The following is a 19,047-nucleotide window of genomic DNA, read 5'->3' as shown; positions in this document are numbered from 1 at the left end:
GCTTGACGTACATCTGGGCCTCTTTATTCACTCCACTTGTCTTTAATGACTCCCTTATCCACAGGCCCTGCCGCCTGGTGCACTTCAACCTTTACCAAAGAGGCCAGCACTTGAAAAAAACAATGGTGCCACCACAGTCTTTAACCCAAGCGTTTTCCACTACCAACAGGCTCTAGCCAACATGCAGTTGCAACAGCCTACATTCATCCCTACAGGTAAGTGTCTCCTTGCTTTCCCCACCATCATGGTTGTTTATTTTATGACCTCGCTGTTTGGCTAATGAGCAGTTTTGTAAGAGTCCTTATCAGAAGAGTATTGGTGTGTAGTTTCATGTTAAAAATGGATGAAAAATTAACGTCTGTTGTTTGACTTTTTTCCCTTCACGTACTACAATTTAGAGCTTTTCACATGTAAAGATCCTTCTTAGCCCTTTTTGTGTGGTTTGGGGTTTTTTTTAAGCAGTCAAACTAAGAAAAATGTCTGCATGTTTCTTGAATCCATACTTTCTGTTTTTTCTCCTTATGGTTCAACTCGTTAATCCCAAATTAATTCTTTGACTCTTGTGTAGTGCTCTTATGGACTCATGTTAAAATGTCTTATGGACCTCTGTGCCTGCTCTCTTGGGGCTGTAGGCACCTCCTGAGCTTCTATCTCACTGACCTACATATTCCAACAGCTGTGATGTTTATAGAGGGAATGGTTAGTCTTTAGTAAATACAAATTACATAATCCTCTTTAAAGGCATATATTTCCCTCTTCCTTGTCTTTTGACCAGTACAATATCCTAAGCTTTTTAAAAGCAATTTAACTCCCAGCTTTTATTGTACCTTTAAGGTCTCAGAGTTAAATTGAAAGATGCAGTTCAGTAATTCTTACAGGACTGGAAATATTAATGTGGCAGATGTGACTGACTTCTGACTGGCCAATTAACTGCAGCCAAATGAAAAACAAAGCCTGCTTAGAGTGGAAAGTATTATTAAGTGGCTGAATTAGGAATATTCCAGAGTTGATAGCTCATGTTTTAGTATCATTATTATCATTCAGAGCATCATAAGAAAATTAATGTGCAGTGTTTTTAATGTTTAATGCTGTGTTTACTTGTCAGATGATACTTACAAAAATACACAAAGTGTTTCTCTGAGCTGACCCCTGGAGGTGAACACAGAGGGGACCTGCACTTTGGCGCTGTTGTTCTTTGGGGTCAGGGGAAAAGCTTTAGAGACAATCCTGTCCTGAGAGCAAACTTTGCCAGGTGGAACGTGGGTCCAGGGAGTGGGGACCTAAACCCTGTGCTCATGTAGCCCTTCTGTTAGGAGAGCCCTTGGAAACACTCATAACTCAGCAGCTGCCAAGATGTTCTTCCAGGGAAGTGGATTCTCATGAGAGATGGAGCAGTAGCCTCCCACCTTGAGCTCTGCAAAGTGTTGGAGGGGCTGGGCTGAGCTGACCTTACCACAGCTCTGTCAGATGCCAAGTGAAATACTTCTTCAGGAAACACTGACACCTTGGGGAATGCCAAGTCCCCCAGCTGGCTACACGCTCCTCTTCCTCAAGGTTGCAGTTGCCAAAGTTGACATAAGGACATGCATTTCTGATGGAGCACCATAAATCAGCTGTCCCCAGCACTCTCTGTGCTGTGGTCTCAAGGCAATGAAATTACGTGCAGGGCTGATGCATAACAGGGCTGCTTACTGGCACCTGCTCTCATCTGAAGACATTAATGCTGGGCAGAGCAGCAAATTTCCAGTCAGAGGATGGATCTGGGATGAATTTACGTTACACATCAAACTCCAGATCTGGGCTCGGCCTTGGCAGCTCTCAGGAAGGCATAGCAGAGAGGTGGCATGTCGCAGCTCTCACCGTGGGGAGGGGAAGGGAGCTGTTGCTTTTCTTAGTATCTCCTGTTCAGTTGTTGAGAGATCAGCATCGTGGGTTGCCATGGCAGGGGGAAGTCAGACTGTCTCTTGAAAATGGCATCACCACTGCAATTTTTTCAAGTCCAGAAAAATAAATGCCTCTTTCAGCTTAAACTAGAGACTTTGAATCCCAGTCCCTGCTTGCAGGAGTAAATTGCTTTTGGAAAGTGAGTTTTAACATGAGTGTGACATTTCTCTAAGGGCAATTTGTTTTCTGCTGACATGATCAGAAAGAAATCAGCATACCCAATACCCAAAAAAATCCCAAACAACCCTGATTTCTGGGATGAATTGTATCATTTAATACCAAGGTGGGAGAATTTTAGTCTCTACTACCCAAGAATTAAAGAATTAATTTGGTTTGCTATGATCTCTTAAAACTGAGTTTAAACTATTTATGTACCAATATGCAGAATCTGTTTGCATGTGCTTAAATACTGAATGCTGCAAAGAGAATACCTGCTTTTTAGTTAAATTGATATCTAACACTGAAGCTTCACTAATGAAATATCCCTTTTGTTCATCTTTCCACGCTTCAATGCATGGTGTGCAGGGTCAGTTCTGTGCATGACACCCACTGCAAGCGTTGGTAGGTTTTTCTACACAAACTTCTCAACTTTTCCTAATCTGAAAGAGACTGCAAGTTAGTATGCATCAGTGAGAACCTGGGTGGCTGAGTGGTGTGACTGTCTATTCTCTGTCTTCTTTGAGGCTTAAATGGTTGTATCCCTTTTAATTTCTGTGCAGTGCAGTGTTTCATGTGACTTATAATAAGAGAATCCAAGGTGATGTGATCCCACCCCTATTTAGTTCCGCTGCAGAGACAAGAATCTGTCACTTAAATATCTTCACAACCCATTTAAGTCATCTAACACAAGGAAATAGCAATGGGAGGATCCCGTTGGCTTATTTTTGTTTTATTTTGTATCAGACAACAGGCGGACTTGAGTTTGGATTTTTAGTTGTCCTTCTGAGGACATTTTAGGAGAGTGGTTTAAGAAAGGTGCTAAGGAGGAACACATTTGGGGTCAGCCCCTCTGCCAGAGCAGGATGCTGCTTGTACAGCAGGAGAAGCAGGGCTTGGACCATATACTGGCTGGAGAGTCATCTCTGTAGGGCAGTGTGAGATGTGCAGGTACAGGGGATCATAGGGTGGTACCACTGCAGGGGCATGTGGGATGCAGGGAGGCAGCGGGGCTGAGTATGTGCTCATTAGTGCTGCAGGGATCCACTCTGTTCAGGCTCAGCATCTGGGTCTTACTGAAACCTCTGCAAGCCTCTGAGGACCTTCCCCTCTGTCTACAGCTGCTGGGCACAGCAGGGCGGGTGAAAGCTGAGCTTTTATCCTCTAGCCAAGGTTATGCAAGACTACCAGCATCCAGGTGTGTGCCTGCTTTAGCCACAGGGAGAGAGGTGGGAGCCCTGGGGAGGGTGCAAGGCTTTCCAAGAGCAGGTCTGGAAGCTCTGGCATGAATGGCTAAACACTCTGCTCTTGAACCTCCCTATCCCTATAGTACAGGGAGGACACATCGCTTGCATGATGGGGAGCTGAGTCCCTCAAATACACCTCTGCCTGTAGGAAACCCCAACCCACACGTTCCAACATCTCGTGGCCGGAGCGTGCCCAGCCCGCAGGCACACGCTCCCTCCCTGCTGGGGCCAGCCGTGGCTGCTGGGGTGGAGGGGAAGGCAAGTCTGCTTCCCCACCGCATGTTTGTGGGGATGGCTGGGCCTTCCTGCGGGCTCCTCAGCCCTGCAAACCCCCCCAGGGTTTGGGGGATGGCCGTGTGTGCACCAGAGCATCCCTTACAGCACCGTGCTCTGTGGGACGCGCAGCTTCAGGAGGCTGCCGAGCTCCCTGCTGCCGTGTTGTCCTTTTGGATGCTCTCCCTGCAAATCGTAGCTGTTCAGATGCATTTGTGTATTTTTCCCTCTCTGTCCCTTCCCCTCTCCACCACCCCCTCCCCCCACCCCGCAAGAGGGGAGTTTCGCCAAATCCTGTAGAATTAGGGTGGAAAGGAAGCATGCTGAATTTGTATGGAGAGAGCTCGGGCTGCCAGCCGCTCGTTTACCGTGCCTCCAGCTCTGTCCCGAGCCGAAACATCGTCCCTGCTAGAGAGAGGCGAGAAAACCTGGTGAAAGGGCTGCGGCAGCCGCTGCAAAGTGCATCATGTACCTCTGGTTGCTGGCGGGGACGGGGTGGGGAGGGAAGGGGACAAGCTTTCCCAGGCGGGCGGGAGGGTGCGCTTGCCAAAATGTCCCCACCCAAAGGAACGTGCACTGGCTGTGTCTAACTCCCCACGGGTGCGAGCTGACGTGGGCTTTTGCTAGCACACCCATCCTCTCCCCCCTTTGGAAATTTGGCCCTCGGAGTCTAATACATCATTGTTCTGCTTATAAATGTACTAAGTGTTGAGAATGTTTTGGTTTTTTCCTTAATTATAATTGTAATTGGCTTTTCCCCTTCTCTCTTGTTTATTTTTTTTCCCAACGCTGTCTTGCTTTGCACTGTGATTGCATGCTGCGCCCCGATGTGTCCTTCATGACGATGTCACATGGCTTGTTGCTGTGATTCCTGCCACGCCCCCAAATCCACCACATGTTGCCATGGTTACATAAAACCAAACAAACAAACAAAATATATATACGCTCCACCCTCCCGTATGTCGCTTCCATGGTTCCCTTCCGAAAGTGCCCATGATGCACGGTGCTACGCCCACCACTGTGTCTGCAGCAACAACTCCTGCCACCAGCGTCCCCTTCGCTGCAACAGCTACCGCCAATCAGGTTTGGCCCTTTCAATGGCTTTCTTTCACGTGTTCAGATCTCGAGGACCGGGCGAGGGCTGGATGCCGCCCGGCTCGGCGCAGGCTCGGGCGCGCAGAGGCAGCGTGTGCGTGTGTGTGTGTGCCTGGGGATCCGAGAGGGACTGCTCCTGCCACCTGCGGGATGGGCACAAGCCCGGCCGGAGCGTAGGGATGGGCGATTGGCAGGGGTGCAGGCTCTCCTCCAAAACCACACCTCTCCTTGGGGCCTCCAAAACGGCTGTAAAACTCCCGAGCGTGCAGTCGCGCAAGACCTGCAGCACTTCTGCTTTCAGTCTCAAGCAGAAATACCACCCCGAGCATCCTTCCCTGTGGTATTTTGGCATGTCCTCTCTGGGCTGGAAAGTGGAAGTGGAAATACAGAGTGGTCTCCCCCCAGTGCAAAATTGGACTCTAAAAATTACCAAAAAATCCCCAAAAACCCAAAAATCGGGGGTGAGGCTGTGAAGTCTAAAGTTTTTTTTACGCTAGTAGCACGTCACCCATCCCTACAGAAATGACTCTGGATGTGCAGTACGTGCCATTGTAGCACTGCCATAAGTGTACAGGATTCCATGCATGTCTGCCGAGCCATAATTCTCTCCAAAACTTTCCTCTGAAGATACTGAGTGTGATGGCTGCTTCTGCACCAGTCCTGAACTGTATATGCACAACCTGTCCTAGTGATGCTTCCTGATAATTTGGTGTGACACAACTTCTCCCAGTTAGACCAGAGACATTTCAATCGCTTTTTAAAAAAATTTTCCCCCAGTACTAATTTTAGCATTTTTATTTGTCATTCTCTCAGGTTTAGAGCTATTGCAAAGAAATTGGGGTATCACTTTGCTCTGTAGGAGACTGTTAGCCATGATGAATGCCAGTAATATCTCTGGGGGCATCCTCTAGTCTTTTGCTGGTGTGAGGTCATGAGGATTTCAATAGGAGTTTTGCCTGTATAAGTCCTAGGCAGTGTTTTACTGCTCGCAGTAGGAATTGCCAGTCTTTTTCTGTGCTTTGTTGTTATTTTCAGGTAGAGCAGGTCTTACTCAGACTCATATTGGTGGTGAGATGAAAGTAGAAATTCCTGTGCAGTGTTGCTCTGTGGCTGTATGAGTCCTGTTTCAGCCAGATAGTTTCAGGGGATTTCTGTCTTATTTGTAGTCTATGGAGTCAAAATCCCAGTATGATCACCACGTACTCCACAAAGCATCAGTAGTGGTGCAGCTATATCATAATTAATGTGTAGTAAAATAAAGAATTGGGAGTGGATCCTGTTTTGTGAAACACTCATGTACTTACTAGCCTGATACTGAAGACAGAATGAATAGCCTGATATCAAGGCAATGTTTTAATGTGTTGTGTTCTTTGTTTTTTTTGCTATAGATATCCCAGTTATCAGTAGATGAACTGAGTAGCAGCATGTTTGTTTCACAGATGTAGAAGTTCCCGATAGAACAGTAAGTTCCCTTTTGGTATTTCTCTTTGTGGTGGATTGATTTCTACACGGGCACTGCATCCCCTGAACACAGGGCTGGCTCAGGCAGAGGGACTGAGCCCGTGGGACCCCTCTGGCTTCATGCACTGCTGACTCTACAGGAATTGAGCAGGTGCAGCACAGACACGACCAGCCCTGTGGTTTATTACAAGCACTGTTTCCTGTGTCTGAAGTACCTGTTTTGCAATGTTGGCAGCCTCCCTGTGCATCCCCCTAGTCCCACGGCTCTGTTTACAGGTTGCTCTTGCTCTGCACAGCTCCCAGCTGCCTGCAGATGCCTCAGGGATTTGCTGTGTTGATGGCAAAGACTGCTCTGGTAATGAGTCAGCTGAAAAGGTGTAACTTCTCTTTTGCTGTTAGTGACATATTTCCTTTCCTGGGGTAAGCAGGATTGGGTCAGCAGCAGCTGCTGTGCATCTGCAAGGCTGGCTTGGGCTGGGCAGAGTTCTGCTGGTCAGCTGCAGAGAGGACCTGGCTCACGGTGGGTTGAAGACCAGAATGAATGTCACAAGTACATAGTCTTCACCCTACGTGCAGATCCTGGGCTTCCCTAAACTGATAGTTTCCTCTGAGGGGAATGATGGAGGAATTTGTCCTTGGATTTACTGAGTACTATTTCACAGCCATAGCAGCAGTGTCATTTTCCTGTTGCTTTTCTTTGTGAGTTTTAGCTGATGTTCATGAGCTAAAATTCCTGGATGGTTTCAGTTCTTGACTGTTTTTTTACCCCAAGAGAGTAAAGAGCAGTTCAGCCAATTCAACAAGAAGTCACCAGATTTTTTCAAAGCAGCCATTTAGTATATGCAACCCATTTCTTCCTTAGGTTGCATATCATAGGCAAGTACTTAAATGCTGGAAATTAATTTGGCAAGCAATTCTGCAATGATATCTATTAGCAATCAACAGAAGTTACTTTTCTCAGTGGTGGCCCTTATCTCTGCTGACCTTAATTAAATACCATATGTATACATGACCTGCTAACTGTGGCTGTGGATGCTATTCATGAGGGGTGACACCAAGCTATCCCCATAAGTGAAAATGTTCAGCATAGACTGTACTGCTGTTCCAAACATCAGACAGACATGACACCTGACATGCTAACCCATTTCCATAACATACATAAAACAGCCTGTTCCACCCAATAAAGAGGTCATTTGATCGGAAGAGCTTCATCTTGAAGTCTTTGAGATTGTTTTCAGCATTTTTTTGGGAAAATGTCCCTGAATGGGGCTTGGATAACTGAAGCACTGGCTGCTCTTACAGATGTTTTTCTTTTCCTCCATGGTTGATGAAGTCCTGGTAGCCAGGCTGGTTAGTCTAGCTCTGCAGGAGACCACATTTTGGGTCCTTCAGTGGAGGATTTTCATGAGTACATCCCAAAAGAGGCACTTTGCTCCCAGAAGAGCGTCCCTTAATCACATAGTTTCTGTGTCTGTGTTTTATCGCTGGGCTCAGTTTGCCTTTGACTCATGACTTCTTAGGATCAGATTTAATGTGACTGTCTGAAAGAAAGAAAAGCTAACAGGATCAGGTATTCCTTTGGCCCTCTGCTTAGTCGCCCTCTACTTGGCATCCCAGCCAAAATTCAGACTGTTATTTGTCCACTGCTCTCTTTCACTATTTGTCTTGTCATTGTGTTGTGAAGTGCATGGGAAAGAGAAAGCCCTAAGTGCAGATTTAAGAGGATGCCAAATGTGTTATTGGCAATTTCACCCTACATCAGAAAATGGAATAAAATGTCTCTCTGCAACACACTAATGACAACCTCTTGGGCAACGCGATGAGGATGTAAATGTATCTTATTAGAATGACATTTAAAATATAGATGTATTAACTTCTCACTATTTCGTTGTTGTTTTTTCTTTCCCCTGCAGCAGACCATGTTGAAATTCTGAACAGTAAAATTATGGAGCACCAGGACTTCTTGGTGGGAAGCTGCGCATGGCCTTTCTGTATATATCCCCTCTTCCCTCTATCGTTCTCTACCACCTCTACAGTAAGCCTGTTGCAGCCTACATGTTAACCAAAAACTGATCAATGGGAATGTCAAAAAAAAAGAAAAAAAAAAGCACTATAGAAACAATTAACAAACAGCGCTCTGTTATATGAGATATACAAGTAGAAAATTATAATAGACTTTTATAACACATTACTTTAACACACTTAATCATTTTATGACTACCATCCTGATAAGTGCATCTGCACAGCGGACTGTTGGTTTACTGTATACTATCGATGGATAAATGTTTGTCTTGTTTTTAAAGTGTTATCTTACTGTTTTGTTTACATCATAGTCTATTGATTTGTTTTAAAGTGTACATCATTATCAAGTATACTCAATACCATTTTTTCATTATTGTTATGTCTTAAGTTTTCATATACTGTAGGTTTTATGGGGTTTTGTTTGTTTTTTACTAAAAATGTTATTGTGGGAAACAGGAATTATGTGCTTGAAAAACACGACACAGGAATGTTCTGCCCTTTGCTGGATTTTACTGTTAATGTCAGCTAAAGTTGCTTATGTTAAATGCTCCTTTTATCATTTAAAATTTGCCTTCAGATACTCTCCAAATTTTTAGTACAAGTGATATGAAAGGACAGCTGTAATTTTAGTCCAGTTCAGGGTATTTGTTTCAATACAATGAGCTGATTCTGGAAACTTTCAGGAAAAAAAAAACCAACAAACCCACAAAAGCCCAGGCTCAGTAAGAGGACAGGAACAATTTGCTCAGACAGGGGTAAGCATCAAGGGATTTCTGCAGCTCTGTTGTCCATTGAAGTGCATTCTCAGCTGCAAACGGCGCACAATCTCTCTCGCTGTTCTCATGGTGCAGTCAAAACAAACAACAAAAAAATGGTGGTGGAGTGAGACAGCTTCAGTTGGGCAAAAGCTCATTGCGTTGCAGAGGAGCAGGTGCCAGCCGTTGGCTGGGGAGGCCCCAGGACCGTGGCTCAGCCCAGGCTGGGTAGCCCCGAGCCCTGGGGCTTGTCTCCACCAAGCATGCTGAAACATTTCGGCCTGAAATCTTCTATGTGTCTCTTCTTGAAATTTTGTCAGCATGCCCCATTTATTTAATCACCATTTTCCATAAGTAGGTGATTTCTCCCCCTGTGATCTCTGGCCCTTTAAAGCAAACACAGCAGTAACAAAGCAGCATAAAGCTCAGCATAAGCTTTCTGCTGTAGATAAACATTCATCTTAATGGAGCTCCTGTAGGTCAGTGGATTTACTTTGGCACCTTCTACTTGATCAAGAGCAATGTTTGCTGCACAACAAGGGCTAGTTCTCAGTACCTCCTTTTCATACGCACGAATTAAACCATGTCAGCCCATGCACCCTGGACAGCCCCGCCTGTCGTTATGCTGCGTTGCTGAACAATCTGGCTGCAGAAATGCATTTTGGTTGAGGATACTGCCAAATTCATCCCTGTCATAGCTCTACAGTATCACTGGCATTATGGAAGAGATGGATTTGCTGCTATAAATCCACGAACTCCATACAAGGAGAAAGAATTATCATTGAAACCATGCAAGAGGTGAGCTCACGGTGTCTGGAGGGGCAACCTCGCCGAGCTCACAGTGGTCCTGTAGAGTGCCAAATTCAAACATCCAGTTTTTCTTCTCTTTTCCCAGTTCCTTGGCCTTGGTTAGATGTTCCTTGCCCCCTCTTGTGCAGTGTGAGCACAGACAGTTTGCTAGGTTTGTATCTCCACGGGCCACAAGTGATGGAGGGGCATCTAGGGCGCAGCCTGTGCACCCCAGAGCAGACTCTGACCATCTGCCCGTGGAGACTCACTCACAGCATGAACCTTTGAGGAGCCCAGCTCAAAAAGGCCTTTAGCAATCTTGTTGTTCAATTCAGCAGGCTTTGAACCAAACCCTGATGGAGAGGGGAAAAAAATACCCCCCCAAGACCTCCTATATGGACCCTGAGTTTTGACAGTTGTTTATGTTCATGGATGTTCCCCAGCCATCCGTGCTCACAAGAGGTGGTGTGGCCTGAAATCAGTGACTCTCATTTGTATTGGCAACCACATACCTGTTCTTTTCACCACTGAGTTTCTGTTTCCCAAAACCATAACATTGTTAGTGGAAAAAGTGGATTTGAGTACTTCCTGTTTGAAATTATTTGTGTATCAAAAATGGGTTTTGCACAACCTGTGCCAGTGCCTCAACAAATAACAGAGCTGATCTTCTTAAGCCAGAAAGGATGCATTCAAGCTTGTATGGCTTTATGAGTTCAAGGAGGTTGAAATTTTTTCAGTGCTAAATGGATTTTTGTATATCTTGACACTTTGATGTAACCTCCTATTTTATTTATCGACTTAAACATCTGGCATAGATGTGCATAGAATGTAAACCTAGAATACAGCTGTTTTCATGTCACATTTAAAGCACTGAAAAAAAAGGTGTTTAAGGATTATTTTTTATTAAAGAGGTCCAATGAGGGATGTTCAGGGTAGGTATATTAGGTGCCACAACAGTTTTTATATTGCTGGCAAATTTAGAGTTAATTTGTAAATGAGTTTAAAGAAAGAAAAGCTTGAAGCACTAAACTTCACCAAATTCAAAACAATCTCGGCAAAAATGCCATTTTGAGGTAGCACTATTTAAACTAGTTGTGCAATGACTTGCTCTAATTTTCTTTGTTCAAGAAAGAAAAGAAAAAAAAAACCAGTCGCCAGACTATAAATTTCCTAAATAGACTATTACAAAGTCACCGAGCTAGTTAGTGACTCTAAACAAATGTCATAAAAGCATGAATATCATCCTTTATTTGACAAGAGATGTATGTAAGTTTGTTTAAATCAATATAATTTTAGTGACATTTTTATAAGCTTCCCACTTTCCATGAACCTATATTTTTTATTTATCCAAAGTTATTTCTCTTTGTCCATTTCTCTCAGCCTTATGCAAACAATATGCAAGAAATGCTGAAACTTGGATAAAACGGGTCATGCAGAGGGAAAATGAAAGCTGAGATTGATCATTTTCACGAAAAAGGTTGTTAGTAGTTTCAATAAAAAGTACTACTACTAAACTGTAACATAAGCAGACAATAAAAGAGGGATTTAAAATAAAATGGATTCATAAAACTATTAAGATTATTTTTGTTAAATACAGTGTTTTTAGTAATTTGGAACATGATTTCACAATCAGCCGTGTTTTTTAGTTGGAAATTTTTAGCCGATGATTTTTGACTGTGTATTTTTGCATCGCAACGTTCTAGAAGCCGTTACCTCCCCGGGCAGCCCGCGCTGGCTCCTTCCCGACGCGCTTGTCCCGCCGGCCAGCCCTGCTCTCTGCCTGGCTCCCCACGGCCAGGCTGGGGTCCCACTGCTCCTCCCGCCGTGCCGCCGCAGCGGGGACCCCGCGGAGCTGGGTGGCACGGGTGGCACGGAGCGGGACACGCTGTGCAGGTGACGTCCCCTGGCCTGGCTCGGGCTGGCGCTGGCGCGGTAGGAGTAGCTCTAGGACACGCGGGTACACAGCGGTTGAGAAACTGGAGTCCTCGTTTTGTTTATCCCTTGTACATTTCACAGACATGAGAATTGAGAAAGGTGAAATTTATGAGGAAAATCTAATTTCCCATTCCTGTTGAATGGATTTAGTTTGATATTGACCTGATTTTACCATGTGCCTGTTGAAGGCCTTAGAGTATATACTGTATGTTAAAGACTGTAATAACTTTAAAAAAAAAAAAAATAGTTGATAGCCTAATCCAAATGTAAATAGAGCTACAACTCATTGTTACTAGGCTACAACGCATTAATTCATGTCATATATTTTCATTTCTCTACCATTAGTTTTTAAGGTTTTCATTATTGCTTTTTTTGATATCTTTAGTAACTAATGAATTTAATTTTGAAGGAGAGTTAGAGAAAGTTTAAAATTTTTAATACATGTATTCAGCCCATTTAGTTATATTCTAAACCAACACTGAAGCATGGTAAGGTATAGAATACAGTCCATAACTAGTTTGTATAGTTTACAGTTTAAGAACAAAATTAACTTTGTATGTAACTCCTACAATGATAGATTCATTGTTAACTAATTATATTAAGTTGTTGTTGCTATGGCAACAAAACTACAACATGGCTACCTTTGTATACATTATTTGTGAAATTTTCACATGTAAATTAAAAGTGATGTGTAACAGTATGAGCTTGTTAAAGGTACAGTTCGATACTGTCAGATAAAGATATGATTGAATATTTTTAAAATCCCAAAGTCCCATGTGAACGCTGAATTTGTGTCTTTAAGGTCACTTTTTCAGTCAAGAAGTTTACAACACATGGATTTAGAGTCAGGTTTTATAGCTTGTAGAAATTGTTGTGTGGCAAGGGTTATTCCACAGTATTTTCACTTCAGAAACACGGCAGCCCATATTTACAACATAGTGACCGGTCTTGCTTTCATTTCACATCCATTCACACAGTGGGAATTCAGAATTAATCCGTTTCAGTACTGTAGCTTTGCCTGCAATTTTCTTTTCTCCAGAAATTGAACACTCACACAATTACGTTAGCGATCAGGGCTAAATAATTAAGCATATAACTATTTTAATACTAATTTATATTAGCAAAAACTGTACATAAGAAAAAAAAAATATTGTGGAATGACCCCGTAACAGTGTTGAAGATACAAATATGCTGCAGTTAAACTGATTCAGTTAGTGTACGAATGTGTGAGACACACCTTTTTTGCACTTATGTACATAGTCCACGAAAGAAATCCTTGGAACTTATTTTGAATATAAAAAGTCTGTAATAATACAGGAAAAGTTTGTAAAAGAGATAGGTATTACTAAGGCTTTGAAAAGGAGGAGTTTTTTGCTATAAAACTTATCTGAAAGCATGATGTTGCTTTGCTGTTGTAAAAGCTTTGTAGTTTGCCATAGCTTATTATACAGCAGACTGATAACAGGTCAGCTCCAACCTGCAGCACAGAGAATGGGAAACGGTGCGGAATTAATTAGTAAGGTCACTAGCAAAGATTCAAATTACTTTTTTTAATCAGCCTACATTTTCAAACACACCCCAGGTCATGTTTCTGATAGGCTGTGTTCTCGGTGAATCCTATTAGGACCGGTAGGTCCATGGCAGCGCACACACATTTTTCCTAGCACCTAATCCTATTTCTAGCTGGAAGTGTTTATCTGTGGGAGGTGACTGTCATTGTGGCGAGTGTTTTAAATCCCAGAGCAAATTTGAAATGTCGCAACTTACTGATTTTTCTTTTTTTTTTAACCTTTTGGGGCAAGGTAACAAAATGGAAGGATCTGGTGAGCCGTGGATGGACAGGGATGGGTTGGGATTTTGTGGAACCAGTTCTTTGTGCTGTGTGACAGCCGTGGTGTTGGTTTGAGAGGCACACGGTGGTGCTGCAGGTGGTGCTGGGGCAGGGAGGTGGAGGCTGGTGGCAGTGTGATCAGCTGGGTGCTCCAGGCTGGGGCTAACAAGCCCCTCTGAGTTGCCACCAAAGCAGAGCAAAGCCGTGGCCCCTCAGTGAACAGCCTCTTGCTCCTGTTTGTGTTGGTACTGCTGGGGCTCTGCAGTGCCAGGGGATTTTGGAGCAGCTGAAGCGCCTGTGTTGACCCATTTATTTTTGATTGGAACAAGTTTCGGTTTTTGTTGGATTTTTTTTTTAAAGTTTATTTTCTTTTTTTTTTTTTTTTTTTGCAAAACCCAAGCCCCAGATTTGCTTTGGAAAAATCGCTGGTTTTGCCACGAGGCTGGTCCTGACTCAAGCAGTGAGTTGAGTCCCCCAGAGCAGAGCTGATGGGAGGTGGCACCCGATGTCAGTGTTGCCCTTTCCTGCCTGCCCAGAGTTGGGGGCTGAGCTGTTGCTGCCAAGCCCAAGCTCTGGTCCTTGGCCAGTGTTCCCTGGCAATGCCAGCGTGTGCCCAGCCAGCCCACTCTGCACCACGGGGCTGTGCAAGTGGTCGTTTGCTGAATTGGAGTGGCCCCAGGGTCTTTAAAATGATGAAAAATCAGATGTTGCCTCTCTCCGTGGTGTTACATAATAACCTAGATTTTAATATGAAATAATCAGCTAGTTCAAGCCACCACATGAATAAGGCTTCCCTCTGCCGTAATCAATTTCTATAATCAAGCTCTTTCTCATTTCTAGGGTTATGAGAGAAAAATATTTTGCACTATGTGAAATGAATCATAGCTGGTCAAACTTCGTTGGGGTATGAGCATGATCATGACAACACTGCTAAAATCTTTGCTAGTGATCTTTACTGACATCCTCTATCATCAAAAATAACTCTATATGCCTCTCAAAGGAGATATTTAAACATGCAAAATAACACAACTGTTAAATAAAATGAAGTTATTTTTCCAAACACACAACAGAGAGAATTACCTGACACCGAATTACAAGGTTCCAGTTCTTTATTACTGTACACAGATGCTATTTGATAGTGGTGGAAGCCAAATGATTTTGTTGCCATGGCTTTTGTATCCTAGCAGATGAGGGGATGATAAGACCATTCTTAGACTGGATTATGGGATTTTTTTTTCTTTCCAATTAGCTTTGTTTTAATTATATTTTTATTTTAGATCATGAAAATGAACCGACTCCCCACCCTTTATTACATCACCTGACAACAGATCACTATTTTTTTTTTATAAATAGAGAATTGTATTTTAGGCAATCACTAAAATCAAAGAGAGAATGTTCTCCTAAATTGTCAATTTTTAATTTAAATATATAAAAACATTTATACTGTACTGTGTAAAGTAGATCTTTGAAGCACATTCTTTTAATAGGCATTTCTGGTAAAACAAAGTAAGGGAAACATTAGATATCAATTTAATGGTATAGTTTAGAAAATATATACAAATGATTACACTTAGCCCTGTGGAATTGTAAGAAATTAAAATATCATTGGATCCAGACAGGCATAGGTTAATGCAGTATTTCAGTTCCATAACAGGATAGTTCATTCCCTCAACTGCTACCAACAGGGTGTACGCTTTGAATTTATTTTTCTTTTTGCCACATTATATTGCTGTAGTGCTTGTACGTGCTTTAGAAATGTGCATAATGCTACTCATTTTAGTATGTTACTTCTATATTGTTATTGTTTATTTTTTGATCTTTTAATAAAGTGTATAAAATTCTTGGTTATGTTTTTTATGGATCCATATCTACACATTAATAGGAGTTTACTTTAAAAACTTTTCAAGTTCCAGTTTATTAGTCCCAAACTTCAAAGATTCTGATGTAAAAATAATAACTAATGAATTTGAATCAATGTTATATCTGAAGTGTAGATCAACAGAATAAATTTCTTTCCAGAAAATACCTTCAGTATTTTGAATTCTGTAGCCAGTGCCTCCTTTTTACCGGATGCATTCGGCCTATCATATTAAAGTTACTAACACAAGACAGACATTTGTATTTTAGAAAAATAAAAAGTAAAACTTTCCAGATGCTGCCTTTTGGTTTCTCTTGTGCCTTAGACCTTTGGAGACACATGTGATGTGGTCTGCTTGGTTTGTATTTTTCCATGCTTCCTTTCTGACCCTGTCTGTGATGTGATTAGAGAGGAGATCAGAGCTGTGCGTTTGAAGATAACCATGAAGAATAAATTGACTCCCATTCAAAGGCCTGCAGCTTTTGTAGCACAGTGATGTGTGTATTAATTTTTCTCTTTCAGCATTTGTGTCAGATACCGTTTTGAACGTCCCAGTGCAGTAATACAACAGTGAGCTCCCCTTTGGCAGTGGCCTGGATTCCCCAGCTCTCTTCCAAGTGCCCAGCTCATCCCAGGCTGCCTGCTCAGGCTCGTGCTTCTGGCTGGCACAGGCTGTGGCTCCCTCTCACCATGGTCTGGAGCCACCCTGGCTGAGCTGGGTCTGGGCTGCTGCAACAGAAATTTGCTTCCTGATGAGCTTGTTTGTCCTTTCTGTAACACGTAGATTTAGAGGTAAGAAAACCACTCGACAGCGTGGCCACTTTGATCACCACCTTCTTACGAATAGCATTGCATAAAAGAGGCTTTTATCCATAAACTGGCTTGAGGTCACCACTTGCTCCATGAAGGCTTAACGCTGGAGGCATAGAGCCAGGGCACGTGGCTGTCCCAGGCCACAGCGTCACTCGGCTCCTGGGTGGCAGAGGACAACGCTGGGAACCCCGAGGATGTGAGTAACTGCCCTGGTGACGTCCAAGTGTCGGTCTGGCCTCCCACCCCAGCAGCTGTGACAGGACACCAGCGTGACGGGTGAGCCTGGATGGTGCCAGCACCAGGGAGGGGAGCACAGCAGGGGAGGGATCCTTGGCCGTTTTCCCAAAGGAGTTTAAGAATCTGACTGCTGGGAGTTGCAGGACGGATTAGGAGTTTAAGTGTGTGAGGGAATCTGGGTGCAGTAGAGCTGCTCAGGGCAGGAGCAGTGGCAAGGAGGCACTCCCAGAGGAAGCTCTGCCAGGGCAGGTTGGGCAGACAGTGCTCCTCGTCCCCAGTAGGACAAGCTGCTGACTTTGAGAACAGACAGACCGAGCCCAGGACAAGTTATGTAACTGCTGCTTTTTCATCAGCCTGTTCCCCTGACTTCTCCTTACAGGTTAATTGATTCAATTTGTGTGTCAAGGCCACTTAGAGCTTTCTTCTATAAATGACTCCTGCCTCATCTGATGGCACAGTTAAATGTCTGAGTTGTTTCTAAAGATCAAAAAAAAAGTGGAACTGAAACTTTTCTAGACAGTTGATGTGGAAGCATGGGATCCTTGCTGAATGGCTACTCATAATTTTTATTACTAGCTTTGGTCTGGCTTTCTTTCCCTGCAGGATGGAGACAGGGGCTTTTGAATGATGCTTTCCTTGGAGTTGTGGGAAGGGCTGAGCCTTGGCTGCTTGGAGACACCAGCTCTGCTCAGGAGGAGCCTCCCCTGTGGAGGAGGGTTGGGGTGGGAGTCCCATACTAGCGCTGAAAATTAAGGGTTGTCCATCAACAACAGACTTTAAATTGTGTTTCAAGGCCAAACAGCATCCTTGGGCCAGGGAGGTAGGATTTTACCTGAGGCCCATTTGCTGAAGTCACAGGAGGAGCTTCTACAAACTGCTTTATAGACAGAGCTGGATTAAAGGATCTGAGCAAAATTATTCAAGATACCATATAGATACAAGTAGATATACAGTAGATATAGATACAAGATAGGACTACAGCATGTCTCATTTTGAAGTCTTACAGCACCTGACCCATCTATCTTCTTTTTCATTGGGGCCTGTTTGTGCAGGAAAGCCAAGTTTAATACAAAAATCTCCATTTAGCTCTATGGCTGCTGTAATTTCAGCAAATATGGGAAAAATACAATATTTCAAGACTTGCTCCTTATTCCAGTTTTCCAACTCCAAAGCTAGTTTTTTTTCAATCTGGACCTTAGTGCTGGATAAATAGATCATTTTGATCTATTTATTAGGAGAAATGAGAGAATGGAGAAATGTTTGGCTAATGCCCAATGAGATGTGGATCTAAAATACCCTCTCCAATACGAGCAGCCCTTAACTGTCCCCAGGAGGGGTCATGTCAGAGGACAGGGCAGTGTGAGAACAGCCTGTACCCTCTCACTTGTGCTCTGAGCTGCTACTGCAGACAATGGACTCGGGTGCCTCCTGTAGCCCAGGTGGGACCTGCCTTGAGTACTTCTCTGAAATGGCAGCATGTGCCAACAGAGGATCCCTGTGAGTGCACCAGGAGGCCTCTGAGGTGTCTCTCTGAGGTGTCCATGAGCACATGAGCAGGGAGACACAAATAGCCACAGCCTGAAGGCCATGGGGATGGGCTTGGAGGAGCAGCCACCCAGCAAGCCAGCTCTGATGAGGTTCCAGCCAGGCTTGGCTCTGTTGGAAGATGTTTGCTTTGCCCTTCCCTCCTTGTTTTGTCTTTTTCAGGGTGGCTCTGCCAGTCTGTTTAGCAGGCATGTGCCCTGGCATGTGCCCCACCATTCCCAATGCCCTTCCCCCGGATCCGAAAGTGTAAATCCAGCCCCGAGGGGATGGCACTGTGTCACCTCCCCAGCTGCCTGGGGAGGATCCCCGCAGCCCTGGTACGGAGCTGCTGCGCCATTTCTCTCCTCACAGTTGCAGCTGGGTTCCACAGAGGTATTTCTGCTTTGCTCTGTGGTTCGTGCAAATTATTTGCTCGTAAATGTTATCAGAGCCTTCCCCAGGGAGCTGCTGCCTCCCACCCTCCGCAGCCACCGCGTGCTCCAAGCCTGCATCTGTAATCGATGCGGCTGCTGCTTTAATGCTTCACAGCACCGACACACAGCCCATCTCCATGGCAGTGCTGCTGCTGCAGCTCCTGCATGGCCTGAGGGCTTTGTGGCCGTGTCCCCACCTGCCCCACAGCCCTGCCAGCCCTCAGTTGTGCCCCACACCTGCAGCACAGTGGCACCTGGATATCTGGAAGGGTTCCTGCTGGTGAACAGCTCCTGGTGATCACATCGAGGGGTGCTGGGGATGTTTTGGGCTGTGCATGTCTGAAACAAACCAAAGGTGTTTGTGCTTTGCAAAGCTTCTGGAAAACTCTTGTTGAAGAAAACTGTGTTTTTCTTTCCACCACAGAAAAAGAAGCCTGAATCAAAGCCATCAGCCACTTGTCCTTTGGGGTTAGCCTGCCAGAAGGTCACACTCTGCCATGCCAGTAAGGAGACACAGGATGTTCCCATGGCTGTTCTCAGAGCTGTGTGTGGCTGTGCCAAGACAGGGAAAATGCAAAGGTAAGACTGTATTCTCTGGGGTGCAGTGTGCTGGTGACCACCCTTACCCTATGGTATCAGGTTGTACAGGAGCAGCAGGTGCTGGCTCTGCCTC

General features: G+C 44.2%; 1 protein-coding gene across 9 annotated transcripts in view; it reads left to right on the top strand.

Moving 5' to 3' along the window:
* MBNL3 (muscleblind like splicing regulator 3) overlaps window positions 1-15,659 on the top strand; it is a 93,804-nt gene extending 78,145 nt beyond the window's left edge. For 6 of the 9 annotated variants that reach the window (XM_085060549.1, XM_085060545.1, XM_085060552.1 and 3 more), the window contains 5 exons: window positions 65-215; window positions 2,470-2,505; window positions 4,609-4,703; window positions 6,104-6,177; window positions 8,090-15,659. In XM_085060549.1, the coding sequence (XP_084916675.1) occupies window positions 65-215; window positions 2,470-2,505; window positions 4,609-4,703; window positions 6,104-6,160 (339 nt within the window). In that variant the 3' untranslated portion in view covers window positions 6,161-6,177; window positions 8,090-15,659. The remainder of the gene's footprint in view (window positions 1-64; window positions 216-2,469; window positions 2,506-4,608; window positions 4,704-6,103; window positions 6,178-8,089) is intronic. The other 3 variants (XR_014852250.1, XM_085060551.1, XR_014852251.1) reach the window with 3 other exon arrangements.
* The last annotated feature ends 3,388 nt before the right edge of the window (window positions 15,660-19,047 follow it).

Source organism: Lichenostomus cassidix, chromosome 4A, assembly GCF_008360975.1.
Source record: "Lichenostomus cassidix isolate B80296 chromosome 4A, HeHo_3.0, whole genome shotgun sequence".
Taxonomy (NCBI): Eukaryota; Metazoa; Chordata; class Aves; order Passeriformes; family Meliphagidae; genus Lichenostomus; species Lichenostomus cassidix.
This window is presented reverse-complemented; position numbering and strand designations above follow the sequence as displayed.